At 40.6% G+C, this 24,852-nt stretch overlaps 1 protein-coding gene across 1 annotated transcript in view; it reads left to right on the top strand.

The window, feature by feature from the left end:
• Positions 1-17,720, top strand: part of zbtb47b (zinc finger and BTB domain containing 47b) — a 24,569-nt gene extending 6,849 nt beyond the window's left edge. The window contains exons 2-6 of the mRNA XM_015015185.1: positions 13,966-15,330; positions 15,670-15,817; positions 16,377-16,492; positions 16,771-16,915; positions 17,179-17,720. Coding sequence (XP_014870671.1) covers positions 13,966-15,330; positions 15,670-15,817; positions 16,377-16,492; positions 16,771-16,915; positions 17,179-17,618 — 2,214 coding nt within the window. The 3' untranslated portion in view covers positions 17,619-17,720. The remainder of the gene's footprint in view (positions 1-13,965; positions 15,331-15,669; positions 15,818-16,376; positions 16,493-16,770; positions 16,916-17,178) is intronic.
• The last annotated feature ends 7,132 nt before the right edge of the window (positions 17,721-24,852 follow it).

Raw genomic sequence — 24,852 nt, 5'->3', positions numbered from 1 at the left:
CTATTCCTCTGTTATTGATCATCTCTTCTTCTTCTCTTCTACTATGATTGATCATTTCATACACAGAACAGCTGTTAAGTACATAAAATGCTGACGAGAAAAAAAAAAAAAACTTCCTCTCATCGTTTTTTTGCGCCCCCTCTAGTGCAGCGCCCCTATGCGTTGCATGCAGTGCATACCCACTTTTTGCGCCACTGAACAAGTGCTATAAATACTATCAATATAAACAAGCGCACAGGAAAGAGCGTGGCTGCTCCGGAGTCTGATAGTAAAGCCAACAGTCCGCTCTGGCTCCGGGGTCATTTCAGGATGCCTCAGTAGGAAAGCATGTGGAGCTGGATGCAGCGGTGGAGTAATCCCAGCGCGCGTTCACATCTGGAGGCTTGGGTTAATATCTGGGTCAGGTCAGCCAGGTCAGCCCTGGTGCTCACTGGGTGGCTTCTGCCAGGAGCTGAAAGGAACGGGGAGTTTGCTTATTGCTCTGTTATTTTTTTCTTCTTCTCTTTTTCTGTTGGAAAGACATGAGAGAGAAACCGCAGCGTGGTTGGTGTGAGTACGGTGAATGTTATCCCTCGCTGATTTAAAGATAGTTTATCTCTGATTGTTTTTGGTCCTAGATAAATGCTCCAAGTACTTTATGTACTTCAAACAGGGGGTCGGTTTCATGTAAAGTCCCTGTTTCTCATTAGCCATATGTTACATAACTAATGGTTGAATTACATGAGACCACGGAGGCTCTCAAACCAAACCAGATGGAGATGAGGACTCAAGGAGAGGCAAATAGAAACAGTAAGTGATGACAGAAAGAGGTACATCATACAATATTGTAGAAATATGCAAAGTTCAAATTGAAAAAACGAGCTGCCACGGAGCCTTCGCAGAAAACAAAACAGGCATAAAATAACAGAAAACAGAATTTCAGAGGAATATTGAATGTGTGCAAATTGTTCTAAAACACAAACTTGCAACTTCACGACCCCTAAGTTTGACAAACCTGTCAGATTTTTTCTCATTTGTTTTATTTTACACTAACATCATGAATTTTGACATAATTTCTCCACGAAAGGAAAAAAATCGGAGCTCTTAAAGCCGTTTTTTTTTTCTTTTTTTCTCCCCCTCATGACTGTACTTGCCCGTGTGTGTTAATCAGTCCGTGTTCTCGTAGATTGTGATTGCCAAGTGTTAAACATCAGCACACGGAGCATGTGCAGGCATGGTAAATACACACGCCGTCTCTTTGGCTTTCATTTAACGGCCCCTAATGTTACTTTAATAAGCACAACATGTGAAATTAAGTACACCTCAAATATTCGTGAAACAACAGGGTGTTCTTTCTTTTTAGTATGATTGTGTTTAGAGCATCAGCCATGTAGGTCGTCTCTTTTAAACAGGCCTGAGCGGCTTTTAACTCCCTGTTCACGGCGCTCCTGCCAAGCCAATGGACTTCTCTGTCTCTGAGTGCAGAGGGATGAAACCAACATCAGTCTTTGTTAAGCCGTTACAGTGCAGCCATTCCTGAGACCTGGCAACAAACGGCAGCAGGCATGCTCTGGTCCGGGTGGGAGATCGGGTTTTCTGAGAAACTCTTACCTCCCTGTAGGTGCTGCAGATTTATGCCCCAGAGATTGTGAGCTGTGGACATCGCTACGCAGACGGCAAGGTCAAACACATAGAGACACACTGAGCTTATGTAAGGGTTCTTTTGTTCATGTTCCATCAAATGACATAAGCTTGTTTTAAGGAGGTTATTTTGTTTTTGGGTTGTTGTTTTTTTACGCTAAGAAAAACACACATTGTTTTTACATGTGACCTTTTTTTTTTCTTAAACTCTTGCCGTCCTGTGAGAGAGGCACGTGTTGGAAGGAGAAAAAAAAAAAGTTACTGATTTTGACTAGAAACGCTGAGCAATTTTTAAATTGTTTTCCTATACTGGGATTTCTTTCTTTTGATATATTCAGAAGAGGAGCATATAAAAATGTCAAAACTGAAGTTAATTTTTTTTGGTGACATGAGAAAGCCATAGTGATCACTGGAAGGGACATCGAAGGATAAAAAAAATAAAAAATTGTGGGATTTGGCATATATTTTACAAGATAATTGACAAAATGATCTAACAGAAAATGCAATGACATGTTAACAGCACGGTTTCCAGGCACCAGAGACGATGCTCCACATGAAAATGTCCTGGATGATGCCATCAGTTGCTATTCCACCCCATTTGCTTTTGCTGCTCCCCTTTAGATCTTTGTCTTGACGCACGACTGGAATGCAGGATGTGATTCTTGCCCATTACAATCATAGGAAGAGATGGTTTGAACTCTTCTCTCTTCATGGATGAAATATTTGGGGTCAAAGTTCAGGAATTTATTGAGCTTTTGAGACGCCAATGAGCTGCTTGCAGTTATGAAAACAGTTTTCATTACATTTATTCTCTTGTTTTTCTAATATTCCTGATTTTTTTTTTTTTTTGTTCTCATTTGCCCTCTAAGAAACTCTCCCATAGCTCAGAAAAGTTAATCCAATTCTTTTTAGCTTAGTGTGTTTGACATTTAAACTTTAGACCGATGCCAAACATAAACCAGTTGAGAATCCACCTGACGTCTGCTTGCGTGAAACAAATACCCTACAAGAAAGCAAATGGATTCAGAGAGCTCTTGTTTTCTGATTACAAGAAAACAAGAGAGCTGTGCAGTGAAGGAATGGAAAGCATAATCCATTCGCAAAGCCAAGCTAACAGTTCTTGTGAAACAAAAACACAGACTGTTCCCCGGCAGCTAAATTTGAAATCAAAAAACTGGTCGAAACAAATTGAGAAGCCTGCGCAAGATAAACATAACAAAAAAGAAAATACTGTAGAGAAAGCAACGATTGGATTGAAGTGGTATTCACCAATGAATTACAAACCTAGACTGAAGCCACAACACGATGCTGGAGATTTGGTCTAATACTGTTACTAGTCATGGTTCTGATGCTGACGTCTGCTGTCTTAACTGATGATTCAAATTATTTATTGATCTGGATTTGACTGACACAACTTTATGGCAAATATTGCACTTGGCTTTTCTGTTGGCGTCATCAAAAATAATCAACCCATCAATCACTTGGATTGATTATTTGTAAAAAAAAATATATCTTTCTTCTTCTGCCTTTCCATGTGAACAACAGAACTTGTGTGTTATGTAACGTATCTATTTTAAATAACAGCTTAGAATGTAAATCTGAGTAACTGAGAAAACAGAGCATTTTTTAATCTGGCACCATGAATTTGCTTTTTGCTCACTGGCTGTTGCTTTAGAAAGCCGATGCTCTTATTTTTTTTCTTCTCTGTCCTTTCTGACCTTCTCATGAAGTATGTCAGCGGAATCCAGACTTGCACACAGATATTGCTCTGATGAGATGCTTTTCATTTCAAGATATGAAACAGATGATGAATATATTACAAAATGTCACAGCTGATGTCCGTTAGGACCGCCTGCGCTCTATGTCTTCCGCAATTTTCTGTGATAACCATCTTTAATGGTAGATATTCACATCTTGTGTGATTTGAGTTTTTAAAAAAGGTTTTGAGTCAGGCTTGATTTTTGTTCACAGCGACTATTCATATAGTGCCTTGCAAAAATATTCAAGTTACAACAAACTTCTGTATTTTACTTGGATTTTATGATATAGACCAACTCAATCCCAGTTAGACGGAAGAAAAACCATTTGTTGAAATGGTGCAGTCAAAGTCTAGACCTAATACCAATCGAGAATCTGAGGCAAGACTTGAAAATTAATATTTAACCCTTGTGTGTGCAAGGACTGAGGCAACTGATACAAGTGATATGGGTGTGGGGTCGGTTGGACCCCATTTGTAAACACAAGGGTTAAGGACACTCTTCATCCACTCTGACTGAGTATGACTTGCCATTACGCGAATTTGGTAAAAATGGGCAAAACTTATAAAGTCATTTCAAAGACTTGCAGCACTGAAATGTGCAAGAAATAATATATTTTTCCTGTTTTTCCTTTTCATTTATTGTACTTAATCTTGCACCAGTTTGCAAAAAATCCAATAAAAGACTTTGAGGTTTGTACTGTAACGTGTCAAACTGTGATGGGATAATGAATGCCTCTGCAAAGCACTTTTACGTGTTTGGAAACGTACATTAATCCCGGCAGGTTTTTGCCGTCCTTGTTTGCTGTTGTAAGTGTGTGCTTTGCAAGTGGGTGTGTCGAGCAGGCTGCAGTGTGCTGGTTTTGGGAACAGTGTGTTATAACTCCAGCAGGGCAGTGTTGTGTGAGGCATTGTGGCGTGTGGAAGAGATGCCAGGCTGCACCACGGGCCCCTCTCTCTTGGCCAGGTTTCCTGACTCAGCGCTTCCTATACCAGATCACTGGCCCAGACACAAGCTTCCTGGCAGAGCACCAGTGTGGACGCTCCTGTCCCGGTGCGCCATTCTCTAGCCCTTCCCGGCCTGCGTGCGGCTCCTTTTGCTCGTCCAGCTCGCTCATCATCTCAGCCGCCTGTTGATGCCTCCTTGCAACACTTGCTCGCACACGCCGTCCTCGGCTTCACCCGACAGCCTTCGGTTTGTTCAAAAGACACGCGTCCCCTGCGGCCAAACCTGTCCCACACATGCTGTCAAATGTTTCCATCGTGGATGTTGTCCAACATGCTGCTCCTGCTGGGTTCTTGTCCCCATTTTTGCTTGTGTTCCCCCAATTTCATGCTCGGCTAAATTCGTATCACAGCTAGACTGGCTTGTCACCTGTGGTTGTATTAACATATAGATGGAAACGGGTTTTGAATCCAACAGTGTGAGGTGGTGGTGGAGCCCCAACAAGGCGAGACTTGGCCGAGTCCAAATCTCCAGAACAGGATGGAGCAAAAACACGCAGTGGGGAGTGATGGGAGATTGAATGTCAGGGATTGGCGCAGCAGGAATGCTGATAATATTGTCTTTATTAATTGCAGCCAGCGGTGAGTAATGTGGTTAGACAAGTAAAATATTTGAATAGACTGAAGGGTGTAAAATAATTAGCTCAAGTGGAGGAGAAGGGAAAAACCAGCAGCAAGTGGTGAAGTTTTTTTGTGTGTGTGTGTGTGTGTGTGTGTGTGTGTGTCCTTTATCTGATATGATTCTTCATTTCACCAGAAATGCTCTAATTTCATGTGCTTTAGCATCTTAGCTAATGAGTTTGGTGATTAAAACTATTGTTTAGGTGTTTAAAGAAAAGGATAAAATTCTGAATTTCCTGGTCAGTTTTATTGCATTCATAAAAAGAAAAGGGTCTGGCTCTCCGTGAGGTCCTAACAGTATGATTATCTTCACTAAAGCACTTTGTTGTCATGGTATCAACACAAGTATTTAAGATTATCCATTTGAAAACACTTTCCAGTGTCCATTGTAAAACTAAAACGGCTGTTAGAGATTTTTTGGTATTATCATTTTCTTATTACTTTAGTTCATATTCAGTCTAATGTTAATCAACATTCAGTCTAGAGATCATTGTGATTTTCAATTTTAAGTGTTCTCTTCCTTCTGTGTGTATAAACTGACCTGGAGGCCACATCTGCCTGTTCGTCTTCATGTGAAACAGTTAACTGTGTGTTTCCCAGACCTTAAATTATGTTTCTACAGGTGCCTCCTTATCAACCGGAATACTCCCTACCTTAGAAACTGCCTGTGTGCAGTAATATTTTGTCTCTGCTGTCTTCCTTACCTATCCTCCCTCTTTATGCTTGATAATAAAAGACAAGCTGTAACCTTGTCTTAGGACAAGGTCTTTAGGACGCTCAGTGAACGGCTTGTAGGAGCAGTTTGCTGAGTCTTCTCCTTTTGCAAAAGCTTGGTCAGAAAACTCATATACGTTGTCTGTGGTTCTTTTATGTAGGTTAAAGAAAAATACCTACATAATAAAGTCCTGAGAAAAAGAAACTTTTTTTGGAATCGTTTTCCGAAGTACACGCAAATGCTGAAAACATTAAGAGTCCTTCGCAAACTAACTAAGTTTCCATCCTCACCACTCTTGTTTAGCCTTGGTCCAAACCAGACAGCAGCTGAGGAGCGAGGCATGAATCAGAGTTCACATCTTTAAGCATTCAGGTCTACAACAGTCAGCAAGCAAGGAGCTGCTCCGATGAGCACACAGAGGACGCCGCATCAGTCATTACTCTGATGGCTTTTTAATGACTGTCTGATTGGACTCCATCATGAATGACGTGCCCTTGCCCCCTTTTGTTTGCTTTGTGATCCACTTCCTTCCAAGTTGAAGCACTCTGATGCAACGGCGAGCGCCCAAACTCGCTGCTGTAAATTACTATCGGAGAGTTTGCAGCCAGAGCCGTCATGGTTCCGTTCTGAAATCCCCTCGTGATGACTAAGGGATATTCGTCTGTGTGCGTAGAGGCGGGCACTGCTCCCCTGCCATCTCTGTGTACCACCGAGCGAGATGAGGCCTGACACGATGCCCGCTCTCCTTCCTCTGGGTGTCAGTCATGTCAGGCCGTGCAGCGCGTTCCCTCCGCCGGAGAGCGCGCTGCTAGTAGGGCTGCTGAGTGCGCTCTTTGAAGGGCTCTCTGGGTCAAAGCGGCGTGTAACGTCAGCCTTCCTTATTCGTGGAATACATGTCTGCATTTTGCTGGTTGGAGGTATTTGTGAATGTGCAGGATGGTTTATCGAGCTTCCTGAGGATTTGAGGAGGTCAGTTTGAGTTGAGTTGCGCTGCAAATTGATTGCAGTTTGAAAGACTTTGTCTGTGGGCTCTGTAAAGATGTGAAAGCACAACACTTATTTTTAACCCATGACGTTCCTGTTAAAATGTCATTATAACCCCCAACAACCTGACAACAATCTCATAAAACTACAGCTGCAACAATTTTGAAGTCGACACTTTGAGCCCTATTTTCCCTGCACTTTATTTAGCATTTAGCATTACCAACTGGAAATCCATAAAAGAGATTAGCTATTTGTATGGTTTACACAGTACTAACTCCAATCAGGAGTCTCTGTATTTATTCCCTAGAAGTTGCATCTTTACTTCAGTTTAGATTTCTAAAACATAGTCATCTTTTTCACATTAAAAACTCAAAAGATCAAACAAGGCCACCATGCTGAGACTTCCTGTTTTCTGCTCAAGTCTCACTCTCCAAATAGCAGCCTGAATGAACCGCATGTATGCGTATGCAGAAAATAGAGTTTAAACAACTTCTTGGAACCTTTCATGTTTCGGCTGACTTCATCTTTACAACTTACTTTGGAATGTGTGAAACTTGCGCCTGTCTCGCACATATGCACTCTAACGTGTGTGTGTTTGTAAAATGCATTACAGTGTGGTCAGCTCTTCAGCGTTTTGCATATTCTAGCCCATTTGATATTAGTAAATTTAAGGTCTATAAAATGGTCTGTGAAACTGTATGAAAGTTGCCAAAAAGCTGGGAACTATTTGCAGCTTTTTCAATTATTTTCTAAAAACACGTACTGTGCGAACATAGAAATAAACAGATTTAACACTTAGCTCATTCTGGCGCTGCATTCACTTACACTTGGACATTTGATATGTACCCATTTAATCACAATAGTGCCATATGTGTTTGGATTCCACAGTGCATTAAAGTCCCAGCCCTAATTTACAAACATTTTTAACCTTCTGAACATTGATAATGTGTGTTTTTATTTTTCTTTAAATTGTGATCATGTCAAATTATGAATCCTAAAGGTACTGTGCTTAAGGCAGTTTTATGCAAAATTATATTTGATTGACCATCTAGTATTTCACATGTAATTTGAAACCGCATATAGAGCTTTTGAGTAAAGATCACACTGAGGTGGGTTCTGTTTGAAGAGGCAGAGTTCAGTTGGTATAGTGTGTGTGTAAGTGTGTGCAGGCAGAGAAAGCTTTAACCCCCTGCAATGCCTTACCTCAGAGATTTCCTCCTGCCTGAGTACAACCTGCCCTCCCTCGCACTATTGATGCGTTCATGATTCTGACATTGGAACTTTGCTAATGGCTCAGTCTGTTTAACGGTCAGCAAGCACATGAGATAGACTGGCTGGATGTTGCTTGTTTGTTATATAGTTTGTGCGGGAATAAGATGTTAAAACGAATAATTCATAAAGATTAAGGTTCTATCTGTTAAACGGCAACAGCAGAGACCTCACACAGTCTGTTGTTTGGATTTGGACCCCAGAGTTGGAGTCGTAAATCCACCTGGGCCCAGAGCTGGACTGGGCCCAACAAACGGCCCTGGCACTTTTGGCCACGGTGGCCCACCATGATTATTTATACAACACGTGAAGGCACACCACATATCAGACTATATATGTGCAGATTGTGTTGTTTGAAAGGTTAAAATAAAGTATAGCAGCCTGCAAGGAAAATAGTAGTCATGTAAAAAAAATAAAAATAAAAAAAAGAGGATACTAACACAACTCAGTATTATTTGTGTGCTGTTCCAGACACAGAAATAATTGAACCTCGAGATTTAAGATTGTTAGACACTTTTGGTATGATTATGCTCCTATGCGTTGGAGGCTGTTTGGTTGTAAAATCTGAAGATAAAAGAACTATAGCAAATCGCCATTGGTGGCGCTCTTGTTGTGTACAAGAGAGGTGAGCCAAACCATGAAAAGAAGAAGATGTGTTCCCCGTTGGAAAATAAACGTTGCCATGTGCTACTTCCAGTTATCTGCTTGAATATTATTTTTATTTGACCTGGTGTATCATACACAACAATTAGAAAACAAAAGCTATGAAGGTAATTCTCTCTCACACACAAATGGCAGACAACTCCTCAAACTAATATTACTGTGACTGAACAAAATAACTTGTATTTTCTATGTTAAGCATTTCAACTCTTGCGCTACAATTTCCCCAGATAATAGTGAAAATGTGTGTCGAATCTGTTTTTAGAATTTTTAAAATTGAATTAATTCTAACTTTTTAGCTTCCATCTTTTTCTTAGTTTTTCACATTTTCTCTTTTAATTTACTATTATTACTGCTATTAGGTTAGCTCAAATGACAAAATCTGACAAGTTTGGTCAAAGGAGAGGGGAGTGGCTGAGAGATTTCACTAGGTTAGCTCAATGTCCTTCAAGAAAATAAACCAATCCGCTGTAATGACTGACAAAAATTGCTTATGATATGCTTTTATGGTTAAAATATGGAGGCCCCCGGCCAGTCCATTCCCGCTGCGCCAGGTGACCAGTCCACCCCTGCCTGAGCCCCCTGGTGTAAGGTGTGGGAGAAAAGTGGCCTTCCCAGTAGTGAAATTAGCAAGAGGAGCTTCATCCTCACACTCTGGATCGGGTCCAGTCGAGCCGAGACCGTGCCAGAGTCAAACCATCAATCCTGGCTTGGCTGATCCAGGAGAGGTTTTCACATGGTTCTTTTAATCACTTTGACTGACACGCTCACTGTGGGTTCTTCTTGCACTTTGGTGTCAAAGTAACATCTGAAGGTAATGAGTGCAGCAGTAAATTAACTACAACATGATAAGTTCTCTCTCTTTTTTTCTTTTTTTGCCCTCTCTTTAAGTAATGCAGGCTCCACTCAGGCAGAGCTGTAATTTTGTGCATCATCCATCACAGCTGCAACCCAACTGGATTAAACATGAAGTGCCAGAAGAGTCAGAAACTTAGGCTTTCAATCAAAGGAGTCTTGTCATATCTTATGCACTTCATTAGCTTTCTGAAATCGTTTTTTTTCCTCTATAATCTGGCTAGATTTGACAAGTGGCACGTGCCTGCATGAAGTGCTTTGACCTTGAATGTTGCAGCTGCTAAACAAAAGGCTTGAAATGAATTTAAAGGACTTCTGCCTGTCGGTGGTTAAATTTATTAGACTGCAGAGCTTCTGTTTTTCTAATTAGTAAGTTATTTCAATTTGAAAATATGCACGACAGCACATGCGTGCAAACATCTATGTCAGTGCATTGACTTCATAATCTTAGTTAACTTCATCTGCAGTTTTTTTTTCCATACAGATTTATGACTAATGTCTGAAAATATCTTAAATTCAGGCCTCTGTCATAAAAAAAAAAAATCCTGTTTTTCTCACAAATTTGCACATTTTTGACTTCAGAGAATAATATCCAAGTTTTTTCTTATGGAAATCCTTTCAAAATTTCTGAAAATTTGACAGACATTTGCTGTGGTATTAAAGTAGTCCATGGCCAAATATTCTTTTTTTGGCTTGTTTTTTCTTTTCTCTACAAAGTATTTGATTGTTGGCAGAGGATCGAGATACACAACGTTTTTGACACAAAGCAGATTACCAGCCCTAGTTCCTCAAAACCTTTGAATGCATAAAGTGCAGGAAAATGCTAAGCTTCTAGCTTGTGTTGCTCCTAGTTGTTGGCAACAATTCGAATCCTTATTTTCCAATTTGCGACTAGAAAAAGAAAGCTGAATGCAGTGACGTTTACTGATCAGAGCTCAGATTTCCAAGGAAATGAACTAAAAATCTGTTCCTAAAATATCTGGCAAGATATTTTAGGAACAGACGTCCACTCTGCTAGTCCATAAGGGACTTCCAGGTTCATCCTGTCCAACCTTCACAGACCAAGATTAAACAAAAACACCTGGTGAGATGCGATTGCATCTGAAATGAAGTTGGTGTGAATGTGTCCTCATGTCAGCATGCTCTCAACAGCTCGAGCATCATGATGCAGAGACGAGCGTGTCGAGCCCTTAGCAAGTCAGAGATTAAGCATTTGTAACCTTTTCATTGCTTTTAAAGATGATTTCATATTCAGGATTTCTTTGCCATACAACAAACTCTCCCTTTTACCAAATCACATCCAGAGGATTAAAATGTTCTGCATCAAAGTGAAGAATGATTTTATGGGATTTAACTGCATCAGCTTTGAAAGCTGCTTTGTGAAACGGGCCCTTTGAGGCCCCTATGCAGTGCAGGGGGATCCTGTCACATTGCTGTCTTGGACCAGTGATGAAATAATCTGCGATTAAACTGTGAGTGCGATGCTTTGATTGAAGCCAGTTTAATTGCCGCCCTGTGTCGTCAAAATGGGTAATCTTCGTTACTGTGAGTTTGTCTCAGGTCGGGCCACATATGAATAATGCAGAGCGAGGCATCTGACTGAGAGGCTGGTTAAAGGAGGCGCTCCTCTGATGTTGGCAAACAAGCTTTCTCTCTCTCTCTGACATTTCCGAGGGAAGCAGGAGGAGAGAGAAGAGGGAGATCATGGAAGTTGGATTAGAGTTCATGCTCAGTTTGTTTGGTTACAGTACGATGAGATGTGATTGTTGTTTCCTGCTGAATTAGGCTCTTATAAAGCGTCCGTCTGTTTGAAACTAAGTTCATTATAAATTTACCAAAATCCCTCTGTCAATCAGGAACCTCCTGATTATCACTCGGACCATCTGTGTTTGAATGTTTTTGTTGCAAACAAGAAGCACTGCAGCGATTTTTTTGTTGTTGTTGTTTGTTTATGGATGAATCTGTGATGGAATCCTTTAGTTTTATTTTTTTGTAGATCTGTGAGCTGGTATGTATGTTTGTATGTCTGTGCTGATTATTTGTTTTCATTGCTGACCTTCTGACACTAAAACTGATCCTAAGTCTGACTTGAGTTACACGTTGGATAACGCTAGCCTGAACTTGACACATTTAAATACACTTGGTTCACACGTTATTTTTTCTAAAACTAATAATTCCTTTTTGTAATTTTGACATTACGGTGCATGGCTATTGTATTTTATTTTTTTTTTTTTAGATTTTTTTCTATCATGACTTGCTCTTCTACATAGTGACAGATTAAAGTTCAAGTCTTTGTTCTCAGGTTACTTTGCTTCTTTTCCCTATTTACTTTTGGATGAAATATGAGGAGACCTTTCTAAAGGTTTCTTTTTAATTTTTGATAACTTTTTGCCGCTTTGGTTCCACTTCTCATTGTGGTGTTTGTTTCCTATGACATGAGAGGTTACCTTCTCTGATTGGAGTGAAATAACCCCTTTTCCACACAATAGGTTGTGAACAGTTTTGTGTTGAATTTTAAATTCATTTTGTATAAATCAAGTTGACTGACTTATGAAAAGACTTGTAAGGTGATGTGAATAAAAAGCACTCAAAATCTGAATCTGTTGGACCAGAGTCGGATTATTATATTAAACAAACAAAAATAGAAATATTTTGGATTAAAATTTTCTCGTTTTTTGGACTGACAAAAAATGGGTGGCACCTTCCTTTCCCAATTTTGTTATTCCAATCCAGGCCTTCAGCTTGGCTGCTTTGGTTTAAATCCCTGAAGATGGACCAGGTCATTATTGACCTCGGCGGGAAACTTCCACTTTAAAATTTACAACTGTGGCATTTTGCCCTCAGGCAATGTCTGAAGCTTTGTGCTGAGAGAGATATCCCAATCTTTGTTCCTCTCATTCTGAGTTCAATTTAGCAGCTCAGAACTATGAATAAATCTAAAACTACATAATTGAATTCCTCGAACGGAGCGGATTCTCAAGGTTGGGAGAGAATGCAAATCTGTTTCTCAGCCTGAACAATGACAACGAAGCATCATAAATCCTAAAGAGGAAAATATGTGATGAGAAATGGTGCAGAGAACAGAAAACGGTGCATTTCATCCCCATCCAGAATTGAATCTGCCACATAGAAGTGTGTTATTGTTTTAAGTTAATTATCACTATGTCGTGGTAATTTAGCTGGATCATTTACAGCATTTAGTATAAGCAACGTTCGAATCGGCACTTTTAAATTACTCCTTAATTCTAATATCTATTATTTGTTTAGAGGATTAGCAAGTATTTATTCAACAGTGTTTCCCTAATTATTTCTCCTGACATGTTTGGTTGTGTGCATGATTCGTCTTCCCTCGGGGAGTGTGTACCGATTGGGTGTGCTGCTGGAGCCGACTAACAGGAGGAGGAATGGCATTGAATACCAATGCACAGGCCGGTCAGTCCTTGCAGAGAGACCAGACACTGTGTTTTTGTCTGGTGTGTGTGTGTGTGTGGGTTTGGTGGAAGATTGGACATCCCATGTGTGTGCTGCGTTCGTGTGTGAGTGCGCGCGCGGCCGCCTGCGCTCTGTTTGCTTGCTGCTGTGTCCTCAGTCACATCCCGTCTGGATCGAAACCCTGCCCTTCCTGTGCTAAAATAAACCCACCTTGGGACGTCGAGGACCTTGCACAGAGTGCTGATTGTTACACCTTTGATTTCTCTCCGACTTGGGTCACACTCTGCTTGCGGCCCAACACTTTAAAGCACGGACAGAATATTGCAGAATATGCACAGTTTATTTTAACATCATTTATGTAATTACTTGATTTGACTCTTTTGAATCACAGGAATTGACAGAATTTTACTGTTCTTGCTTATTTCCTTTTGTGTCCATGCTTTCCTATCAATATTAGTTTGCACATAATTTATTGCCTGTTGTTTGTAGCTCTTCTGATTTTGTGGTAAACAGGAAAATACCTTAAAAAAAACACACTAAAGGAAAAACTCTAGACAATATAACTTTATTACATACAGCTTTAAAAATCTCCTTTACCTATAAACGGCCCTAATCAGAAAAACTCAATAGCAGAAATATTACACATATGAGGTGGTGAAGTTTTAAAAATTAATGAATTAATTGTGTGTGGTTCAGTTTGCTCAATTATTCTGAGCAATTCGTCTATGGGAAATTTAAGCTAAATTATGAGACACCAGCTCACTAACAGGCTTGTTTTTGGCAGCACGAGGTGCACCGAGAGACTCTAAGCCATGCAGAAACATCCTAGGACCTTCTTACTTCAAGGCAACAATTGTAACCACTTCCACTTCTTAAACAACCTTTAATTTAATTGAGTAAGTTGAAATGGGCAAAAGCCTAAATCACGCAAGACACTGATCCTTAAAGAACAGAGCTGGGGATTTATAGTTTTGTCTTTTTATTTTCTGTCACATAAATTCCTTTTATGTGAATTTTGAAGAACTCTTTGTCTCTGTTCTGGTTTCAGCTCATAGTGGAGAAGACCACAGACTTCCCCACTGCTGAGTTCTCTCTGGTGGAGGATGTGGCTCTGCACTTCACCTGTTTGATGGACAGGCTGAATGAGCAGCGCCTCTTCCAGCCTGACCTCTGTGACGTGGACATCGTGTTGGTGCGCCAGCGCAGCACCTTTCCTGCACACAAGGGAGTGCTGGCGGCCTACAGCCCCTTCTTCCACTCTCTTTTCGCCCAAAGCAAACAGTTGCGGCGTGTGGATCTGTCCCTGGACGCCCTGACCTCTCAGGGCCTCCAGCAGATTCTCAACTTCATTTACACCTCCAAGCTGCTGGTGAGCAGCAGCACCGTCCGTGACGTGCTGAACGCTGCCACAGTGCTTCAGATGAGCGACATCGCGGCGTCCTGTCGAGATCTCCTCAGCAGCCACTCGCTGAGAGCCACCTGCAGAGAGATGGCCAATCAGGAAGGGTTCGACCCAGCTGAGATGCCTCCCTGCCAGCTGTACCGGGAGATCAAACAGGAGTCCGAGCTCGGCAGGGTCTACACGAGAGAAGGCAGCAGCCCGTTCTCCGTCAGAGTGGAGGAGGTGGGAAAGATGGTTGCCCAGACAAAGCAGTACTATCAGAAAGAGGAGGGGCCGGGAGGCGGGGCCAGCACGGGTGTGGCCTCTCTGTGTAAAGTGGAGGGCGACGGAGAGGAGTCGAAACCAGCGGACAGTCACACCTCCTTCAACAGAGATCAGATCATCGTCGAAGTCAACCTCAACAACCAGACCCTGAACGTCTCGAAGGGATCCGATGGGAAATCTTCCACAATCACAGAACCCATGTTTGGCCGTTGTCATGAAAACGAGAGAGACTCTGAGGGTGACGAGGACGATGAGATGGAGAATGGTGACGGACGTGAAGAGGAGGGCGACGACGATCTAAAGAGGACAGACATACTGGGGCATACCAGTGGAGAGGAAGATGAGGAGGACGAGGAGGAGGAGGAAGAGGAGGAGAACACCTTAAACATTCCTGGACTGGAGCAGCCAGTCGTAATGGATCGACCTCGCCGGGGAACCAGAGCCTTAGCCGTGGTGGGCGCCACTGCCATGCGTCAGACGCTCGCAGAGGCCACCCTGACCAACCAGCGACAGGGCGGGAAGAAGGCACTGGATGCAGAGGGCCTAGGTCAGAAGGTCAGGCTGGAGGAGAAGCAACACTTCCCATGTAAAAAATGCCCTCGCATCTTCAACAACCGCTGGTACCTGGAGAAGCACATGAACGTCACGCACAACCGCATGCAGATCTGCAACAACTGTGGGAAGCGCTTCCTGTTGGAGAGTGAGCTGCTGCTGCACCAACAGACGGACTGTGAGCGGAGCATCCAGGTAGGAACCATTCACGCTCTCACCTTTCAGATTATGGGAAAGTGGAAGGAAAAGCAGAACTGGCTTTCCAAGTTACTTGCAAAATTCTGAAAATGTGGCATTTACTGGTGTTCAGCCATTTGTTCCAGTACTTTGTGCAGCCACCTCTGCTGCCATTACAGTTGCAAGGCTTTCTGTGTTTGATTGAGACAGAGCAATGTTTATTTTTGCAAAAACAGAGAGTGTCTGCGAATGTAAATTTTCAAGAACTTCCGACAAATTCTTGGTTAGACTTTTAACCCCTCAAACATGAACCCAGTAATCACGACATCTCCCCTTCTTTGCTGTGTGCTTTGAAAGTGTGTGACCTGTGGAAAGGCTTTCAAGAAGCTGTGGTCGCTGCACGAGCACAACAAGATTGTCCACGGCTACGCGGAGAAGAAGTTCTCATGCGAGATCTGCGAGAAGAAATTTTACACCATGGCTCACGTCAGGAAGCACATGGTCGGTGAGTGACACTGCCATCTACTATCTCTGTGGGTCACCTCGCTCCCTTGTGTACTTTGGGCTTCCTCCTCTACAGCTTTTTAATTGTTGAGCAGGATTTGTTTTGGGTGTTGCTTTCCTTTTCCACTTTTTCTAAAGGATAAGCATCTTACTTTCCCAGACTGCTTTTGCACATCCATCCAAGAATATCTTGCATATATTTATCCGTTGTTCATACTTACAGTGCCTGTAAAAAGTATTCACTCCTTGGATGTTTTAACAAATCAGTTATGGTTGATGTTTTTGGAAAAAAAAAAGAATTAAAAAACATCCTTCAATGTCAAAGCATAAAACATAACATTCATGCTTGCATAAAAGTCACCCCGTTGAAGTCAGAATTTTATAGATGCACCTTTAGTGCAGAGTCTGTGCATTGGTCTGAGTCAGACTTGCACTTCTGGACGCTGAAGTTTTACTCACTTTTTCCATCCAAAACTGTCTGAGCTCTGTCAAGTGTAGCCACAAATTCTCTATCGGATTGGATGTGTTTTTAATGTTTGTGCATCTCGTTGTTTGTGTAGCCCATACGAAGGACATGCCATTTACCTGTGAGACATGCGGAAAGTCGTTCAAGCGCAGCATGTCCCTGAAGGTCCACTCTCTGCAGCACTCGGGAGAGAAACCCTTCAAGTGTGAGGTTTGAGATCCCTTTTTCAGTGCTGTGGGAGTTTTTAAGAGTTGTAAGAAATGACTATGGTGATGAAATCCAACTTTTCTAGCCTTCCTTAATACAAGAAGGATCCCAGTCATTGCAGCTTTTGCCTTTGTTGCATGTCTGTTGTATTAAAAATCCTATTTTACAGTAGTCCATCAAAAACAGATGTTGGTTTGATTGAGCACTGCCTCCTCCAGAAGTGATTTTTTAAAATTTTTTTTAGAAGATTGATCAAGTGTGTCCACCGTGTGCCATTTCAGAGCTGCAGCGAGCGCTTCCAGTACAAATACCAGCTGCGTTCGCACATGAGCATCCACATCGGACACAAGCAGTTCATGTGTCAGTGGTGCGGAAAGGACTTCAACATGAAGCAATACTTTGACGAGCATATGAAGACGCACACTGGTAAGTCACCTTTTCCACACTTTTAAAGTTTTTATTGTATGTGGAGCTATTTCATAGTTTGGGGAAGAATTACATGTATACTCTTGTCAACAATTGTCAGTTTTTCCCACATTGTATGTATGAAATGACACAATATATCGAAACACGCTTGACAGTAAATACTAATTAGACTCATTGGGCATTTCTTCAAGTCATCTAAGGGTTTAAACCTTAATGCAATGTTTAAGATCCATGACACAGCTGTGGTGTCCTTTATCCTTCAGGAGAGAAGCCGTACATCTGTGAGATCTGTGGGAAGAGCTTCACGAGTCGGCCCAACATGAAGCGCCACCGCCGCACCCACACCGGAGAGAAGCCATACCCCTGCGAGGTGTGCGGTCAGCGCTTCCGCTTCTCCAACATGCTCAAGGCCCACAGGGAGAAGTGCTTTCACGTCACCAACCCCATGGTGGTCCCAAACGGCGGCGACCCCCTCGGCCTCAACCTGCCCCTCGTCTCTCCTGCCGCGGACTCTTCCGGTCCGGCACAGCTGGGAACGCCGGCCTCCGCCGCCACGCCCTCCGCCGCCTCCAGCCCACAGCTCCTCCACAGCACCCAGCTGTCTCTCTCCCTGCTGCACCCCATGGGGGGGCTGGCTGCTGCCTCACATTTACCCCCACCGCCTCCCTTGTTCTCTGCTGGTAGGATGAACTCCAACAACTAACAAAATTTCTGTAGCATTTAAAGCACTTTGTTTGGCATCTCCTTGTTTAAGAGCAGACTCGCAGCGGGAGATTGACATTTACACGGAAGACAAAACTGAAAACATATAAAAAAAAGGCTAAACATAGACCTCGTAACAGACTCCTTCATCTGCATAAATAAGAAATAGTTATTTTTTACTCAGCTGAATACAGTATATAACCTCAAAGTCCTCTCCGACTTCTCCCATCATTTTTACACCACACTTATAAATCCAGAGTTTTGCACAACAAATAGATTGTAACATCCTTTACCAAATAACTGTTACACATGCTGATAAAGGATGAGAGTAAAATATTTTTTGTTCTCTGCCAGGATGTAGCGACCAGTTCCAGTCTGACCCAGCAATAACCAAACGCTCATTTTGACTTTGAACATGTACCTGTTTGTGACGTCACCAATAACCAAACCCTGTAGCTCCCTTGCTATGGATAAGTAATGTAATATAGCATTAATAATCGATCCTGCACCTTACATTTGCCTTCTGTGACATTTAATATGTATTCCTGTTTTTTTTTTTTTTTTCTGGTTGTGGTCATGGCTTCGGTTTCAAAGGACATTAGAGAGGCTACAATGTGTGTAGTGGAGTGAGTGTGTGTGTGTTTTTTTTTTTTTTTGTTTTTTGTTTTGTCTGTGCTGGGGTGATAGAGGGATCTGTGAAGCAGAGACTGGAATTGAGTCTTCAGAACAACAAATTCACACTTGAGCTTCCACAAAGTCAGCAGAAGAAGATATCCACGACTCTTATGTTTGGCTTCCATTAACCATCCCAACTCTCTTACAGGTCTGACTATTTATGTACACTGTCTTGCAAAACCATTCACTCCTCTTGAACCTTTTTTTTTTCTTTTTTTTCACATTTTGTGTTGCAACCACAAATGTTAATATATGTTTTTCGCTTATTTGATACTTCCAACACCAAGTAGCGCGCAAGTGTGACGTAGAATGAAAATGATGCATGGATTTTCTCGGTTTTATTACTTTTACAAAAAGTGTGTTTCCTTACTGAAAGCCTTGTTCAAGCACCTCTGAGTGTGGTTTCAGCTGAAAGTCTTCTTTAGTTTGTCTTCATCAGCTTTTCACCTCTAGAGACGGTAATTTTGTTCGTTTTTCTTTGCAAAAAAGCTCAAGCTCAGTCGGATTGGGAGGAGAGTGTCTGTTAACTTTACATGGCTTCCTCTTTTCACTCTTCAATGAGACCGTATTTTTTGAGTGCAAGACTATTAGTTCTGAGGTCAGCAGAATCCACCACCTGAGTTGTGGCTCTCTGCAGCTCCTCCAGAGCCTTCGCTCTTGGCTGCTTCTCTGATTAATGCTCTCATCGCCTGGTCTGTCAGATTAGTGTCTCAGTAGATTTGTAGATAGTGGTTGTGAAAGCAATCGGTTGCACTGGATTTTATTTAGAGGCGTCAGAGTGAAAGGACCTACATAGAAAAACATGCCACACTTTTCAGATTTTTGCTTGTAAAAAAAAACAAACAAAAAAAAAAAACTGTTTTTGGTCTATCACTATAAATCAGCAATAAAATATGATGCAGTTTGCTGCTATGTTGTGACGATTCATGATAAAGTTCAATACTTCTGCAAGCCACTGTGTATATATAGTCAGAGGTGTAAGACAATGGGCATTTTCTGTCACTGCTAATATACTAGGTCCAAAACCTCATGTACTCAAACAGTATATCCGTGCTTGTATATCAAATTGTAATGTTATTGGTAACGTTGATTCTTTCAGAATGGAAATTCAGAGAAGTTTGCTCGCAAAACTAAATGTGTGTATTTAATCTATAGAGGATTTAACACAGAAATGATCAAATCCCAGAAACAACAACCCAAAGCCTAAGTCTACTAAATGACAATAGCTGTATATATTTTGTTAAACAATCATTTGTAGCTGCAAATTAAAGTTATTGACTTGCAGACAATACATTATTAATAAAGTAAAGATTATTATTAAGATTGCTAAAGGGATAGTTTTAAAGTATATAGAGAAGTGTTTTTTTTTTGCTTCTTACTCAGTTTAAGTTAGAAAGTTGACATCACTCAAAGAAATATTGATCATTTTTCTTACTTGATGTTAACTGGTACATCATTTCTAATTAAGCTCTTGTATTAATTTCTTACTACTTATATATATTTGGGAATGCCGAATAATCTCCAGTTCTATTCAGTGCCTACATCTGGAAGGTTTTCTGAAGCATGAGAGTAAATTTCTCCTACACTATGCTAGTTTGTTAGCTTCCCCGTGTTAAACATGCTAAAATTTCTCATCTATGTGATATATTGACGGAGTTCTCTAAAAATTGAAATGTGTCACGACCTTTTTCACAGTGTAGGAAAAACTCTAGCTCGGCCTCTTGGCTATCCAGATTTATTTTTTGCAAGCAGTAAAGTTTTGGAAAAGCTCTTCCGATTTCTGCGAAGGTTCGTTTCTGCAGTTTTTGAACCCAGATTTTCCATTCCGAAAACAAAATTGTTCGTAAACTGAATCATGCACGGAACAGCAATTACATTACTTTAGTTGTTGATGAACAGTTGTTTCCTATCTTGCAATATATTTTGGGATATCATAAAGTGTATTTATGTGGGTCTAAATATGAGGAAATGAAAGGCTTGGGGTGGAATATCAAGTTTTGTCATGTCTGTGAAGTTTGTGCGCTGTTGACGCGCTCTTGTTCTGAAAAATGAATGTGTATTGGGATCAAAGGTGTGGATTTCACTGTTCTGCTGCGTCAGGATGGAGTATGTTACTTTTGCTGTGATGTCACCCTGTCAGGGTTTTTTTTTTGTTATTATTTTTGTTTTAACCCCCAGAAGAATCGGTTGTCCAGCTTGGGATGAGCTGAAAACCCTAAACATAGCCAAGTTGTTAAATATATGTATAAATAGGATTAAGTAGTAAAATTTTATTCTGCAAACAGTTGAAGCCACTTTAATCATTCGGTACGCTAAAGTGATTGAATCTTCTGAGTTTGTATAGAATGTCAGAATAACGAAGCATGAGATCAAGAGATGTTAATGTCCGATAGTTGCTGCGTAATTGTGTATGTGCAGCAATTTTGCATATGTGCAATATTAATATGTGGACTTTCAGAGTTGTGACACTTAAGCCCAAAAAACATCCATCACAGCTTGGATCAGAGATCAAATCATGCATGCTATGGTATCAGATGCTTAGACAAACAAAACCAGAATTTTCTTTCTTTTTTTTTTTCCATCTATAATACCAGCTCCTCCTACGTCAATAAAATGCAAGCCTATCTGAAGCTACATAAAGGTGAAGCTATATGGAGCTTAGCCAATTTTCACCTGTGCGTTAACATTGATGAGAGCTTTCCATTTGCTTGAGTTAGCAGGTTTTAGTGGCATTGAGCAAATCGTAAGACTGAAAGCTTTAAGTGGAATAAGAATTGACCCCATAAAGTTTCAGTGTCACAATTGGCAAGCGTCTGAGTTCAGTTATAATGCACTCTTACTCACTTTAGCTATACGCTGTGGCACTGTAGTCTTAGTGTTGCTCTCCCCTGTATATACTGTTCAGATGTGGATGTACATGGTTTTTCTTTTTCTTTTTTTTTTTTAATGTTTACACAGAGAGAGCTGAATGTTTTCAGGTTGGTACGACGGAAAGACGATTTTAAAAAAATGTTTTCTGCCTATGTTTTTTTTCTTTTTTTTTTAAATTCAGAAACAAAACTGAGTCTTTTTGGTAAAATATCACATCAGCCCAAGATTTGTGTCTTTCATAAGCCAACATTAGGAAATAATAATAATAAATAATGGTACTAATAGGTATTTTTCTCGAACCTACATAAAAGAACCACAGACAACGTATATGAATTTTATGACCAAGCTTTTGCAAAAGGAAGAGACTCCGCCAACTGCTCCTCCGAGCCGTTCACAGAGCGTTCTGGTCTGCTTCCGCGTGAGCCCCTGTTTTATTGTCAAAGCAAAACAGCCACAGGGAGCAGCCAGGAAAAACAACAGAGGTCGTAAAACTTTTAACCCAAACAACTAGCAACCCAGTTCCAGGTGTGATATTTGATCTACGGTCTGAGCCCGGTTCAAATCTCGGTCAAACTGTCAACAAAGAAGAGGGAGGATAAACATAAGACAAAATACGACTCCACAGGCAGTTCCTAAGTTAGGAGGTATTCCGGTTGATAAGAATTTAAGGTCTGGGAAACACAGAGTTAACTGTCTCACATGAAGATGAACAGACAGTCGTGACCTCCAGGTCAGTTCATACACACATAAGGAAGAGAATACTTTAAACAGAAAATCACAACGATCTATAGACTGAATATGAACTAAAGTAATAACAAAATGATAATACCAACAAATCTCTAACAAATAATAACATATTTGGACATTATTTAAATAATGGTACTTTTTTTTTAATCTTCCTGCAAAATACTCATCCATTTTGTTTGTTTGTTTTTTCCATTTTGATTTGTTTATTTTGTACTGGGTTTAGTCTAAGACTGCCCCTTTAAAATTAGAGCTTCTATATTGTAATTTAACTCAATTATATTCTGGCTGTAATAAGATCCAGTTCAACCTTAGTGGACAATTAGCTTGAATTTTGCAAAAAGAAAAAGCAAAGCGTCTATCAGTTTAAAAGTTGAAATGAACTTTTCTGTCTTTGAATAAAATTAGCCAAAACAATTGTTTTCTTTTTCTTCTTAAAACTAAATGTGTCACGTAAAATGTCTATATTCATGTCGACTACCAAGCATTCAGTAGGAAAATAAATTGTATAATCTTTAAAGTTATACATCTTAATATATACAGTGTCTTGTAAAAGTATCCATAGTCCATTTTGTCATGTTACAACCACAAACTTTTTGTATTTAAATAGGATTTTACTTTGGTAATAGGTCGACATGCAAGCCAAAAAGTTCAAATTCAGTCACAACTGACTCGAGCAGCTTCCTTCATGCTCACTGCCTTCATGGCATGTGACAAGTTGCAAACTGAACTGTTTATGGCTTTCTTTCAACAATGTTTCTTTTTTTTTTTTTCTTATCAAACTGACGAAGTGCATGACTAGTACTGTCAATAGATTCCTCAAGCTGAGCTGTCGATCTCTGCAGCTTCACCATGTTTACCATGGGTGTCTTCTCTGATTAATACTTTAGTCACAGAAAAGCTTTATTTAAAAGGTAAAACTGGTTGAACTGGATTTTATCTAGAGGTTTCAGAACAAAGGGGTCAGATTGCAAATACACACAGCGCACTGAGACATAAAATCAAAATAAAGGTATTGAGGTTTTTGGTTGTAACATGACAAAATGTGAAAAAATATTTGGAGTTTATACAAATGTGGAGCAGCGTTTTGTGGCCACTGACTGTTAAGTACTGCTTCTCTGTTGTTGCTGTTTATTACATCACAATCTGTCTGCAGACTTTACTAAGATCTTCTGAAAGCTGAGAACATTCTCTCGTTTCTGCTATAGATGCGCCATCTACCGCAAGAGTCATCACTGACATACTGTTTGTCTGTTTGCCTTACAAATGGTGGGATTTCCACATTTTTTTGTGTGTGTTAAGCATAGTAACTACAGCTGACAGATAAATTGTGATGAACACTACTGATTTATGCACTTTGAATTCCTTTGCCACACTTTGCCAACGAAGGGGGCATGTATGCAGACACAGGGTGAAAACAAGTTGCAGAAATTTGTAAAGATGGAAATACATACATCCTTCGCAGTTCTTTTTTAAGTGTAGATAATTTTGATTTCTAAATGCACAAAGGATAAATTGACACGAATGGGTATTAAAGTCTTAAAAGTCAAGTGTTTCAGACGAGGTTAAGTCTAGTTTATTTGTGATGTTGCCATCCAATAAGGTAAAAAGTAAGAAGAGTTCAGTTCAGTTAAGATGGTTGGTTAGTTTATTTTTATTATTAAGGAAAAATAACCTGATGCAATTTACCTTAAGATTAAAAAAAACAGCCTAAACATGAGTTTATTTTTATGTAAGTTGCCTAATTGAGTAATGGGAATTATATTAATTCTAACAGCACTTTATTATTTTCTTCTTCAGCTCCATAGAGTTTTAAAGCTGACGTAGTAGCACTTATTCCACATAAAAACCTGATACAGTGTGTGTGCGCACATGTGTGTCTTTATACCAAAAGATTATAGGAAATAAGAAAAATTCTTCTTGAATTAAATGTGTCCTTGGCAGGTTCCTCAGACACAGAATTTTAACAAAACTGGTTTTGAAGTACATCCCACAATACTTACTTGGAATGGGATCAAGAAATGAGATTGGAGTAATTAAAAACCTCTTGAAATAATATAAATCCATCAAACTGCATTCTATCTTTCATGTTGGAAGTGAATGATATAATGTGACAGCAGTTTTATGGCCTCGTTGGAAAATGTGTTGGGGAAAACTGTGGAGAAAGGCTAAAATGTCTTAAAAAAAAAAAAGTTCCCTTCTCACCCTCCGCGGGTGGTCTCTCTTTCATCCTCTGAGCTCGGGTCCTCTACCAGAGGCCTGGGAGCTTGAGGGTTCTGCGCAGTATCTTGGCTGTGCCTAGAACTGCACATTTCTGGACTGAGATGTCTGATGTTGTTCCTGGGATCTGTTTGAGCCACTGCTCCAGTTGGGGGCTGACTGCCCCGAGGGCCCCGATGACCACAGGCACCACTGTGGTCTTCACCTTCCAGGCCTTCTCCAGTTCCTCTCTGAGGCCCTGGTATTTCTCCATTTTCTCGTGTCCGGTTGGTTCGCCATTACCATCTTGTCTGTCTGGATCTGGAAGTCCCACAGGATCTTAGCTCGGTCATTCTCCACCACCTTTGGGGGTGTCCCCCATTTTGACCTCGGGGCTTCCAGTCCATATTCTGCACAGATGTTCCTGTACACTATGCCCGCCACTTGGTTATGTCGTTCCATGTACGCTTTCCCTGCCAGCATCTTGCACCCTGCTGTTATGTGCTGGACTGTCTCATTCAAGCAATTCTATCTGTTCCTTATTCCCTACTTGTAACTTATGCTGAAGATATCCAAAGTATGAAGGAAAACGAAAAATGTTTCATATTTTAGATTTTTTTTTTAAAGTTATCACCTTTCGCTTTGATGGCATTTATTCCACAGTGCAATTTCTCAATTCGTTAGGTTTTCTCCTGAACTGGTTTTAATCCGTTACATCAGAAATCTCTCAACTAAGTAAAGGGAAA

This window comes from Poecilia latipinna, unplaced genomic scaffold (genome assembly GCF_001443285.1).
Source record: "Poecilia latipinna isolate Pla-1442-1.1 unplaced genomic scaffold, P_latipinna-1.0 Scaffold71, whole genome shotgun sequence".
NCBI lineage: Eukaryota > Metazoa > Chordata > Actinopteri > Cyprinodontiformes > Poeciliidae > Poecilia > Poecilia latipinna.
The sequence above is the reverse complement of the archived record's forward strand: the minus strand, read 5'-3'. Positions and strand labels throughout refer to the sequence as shown.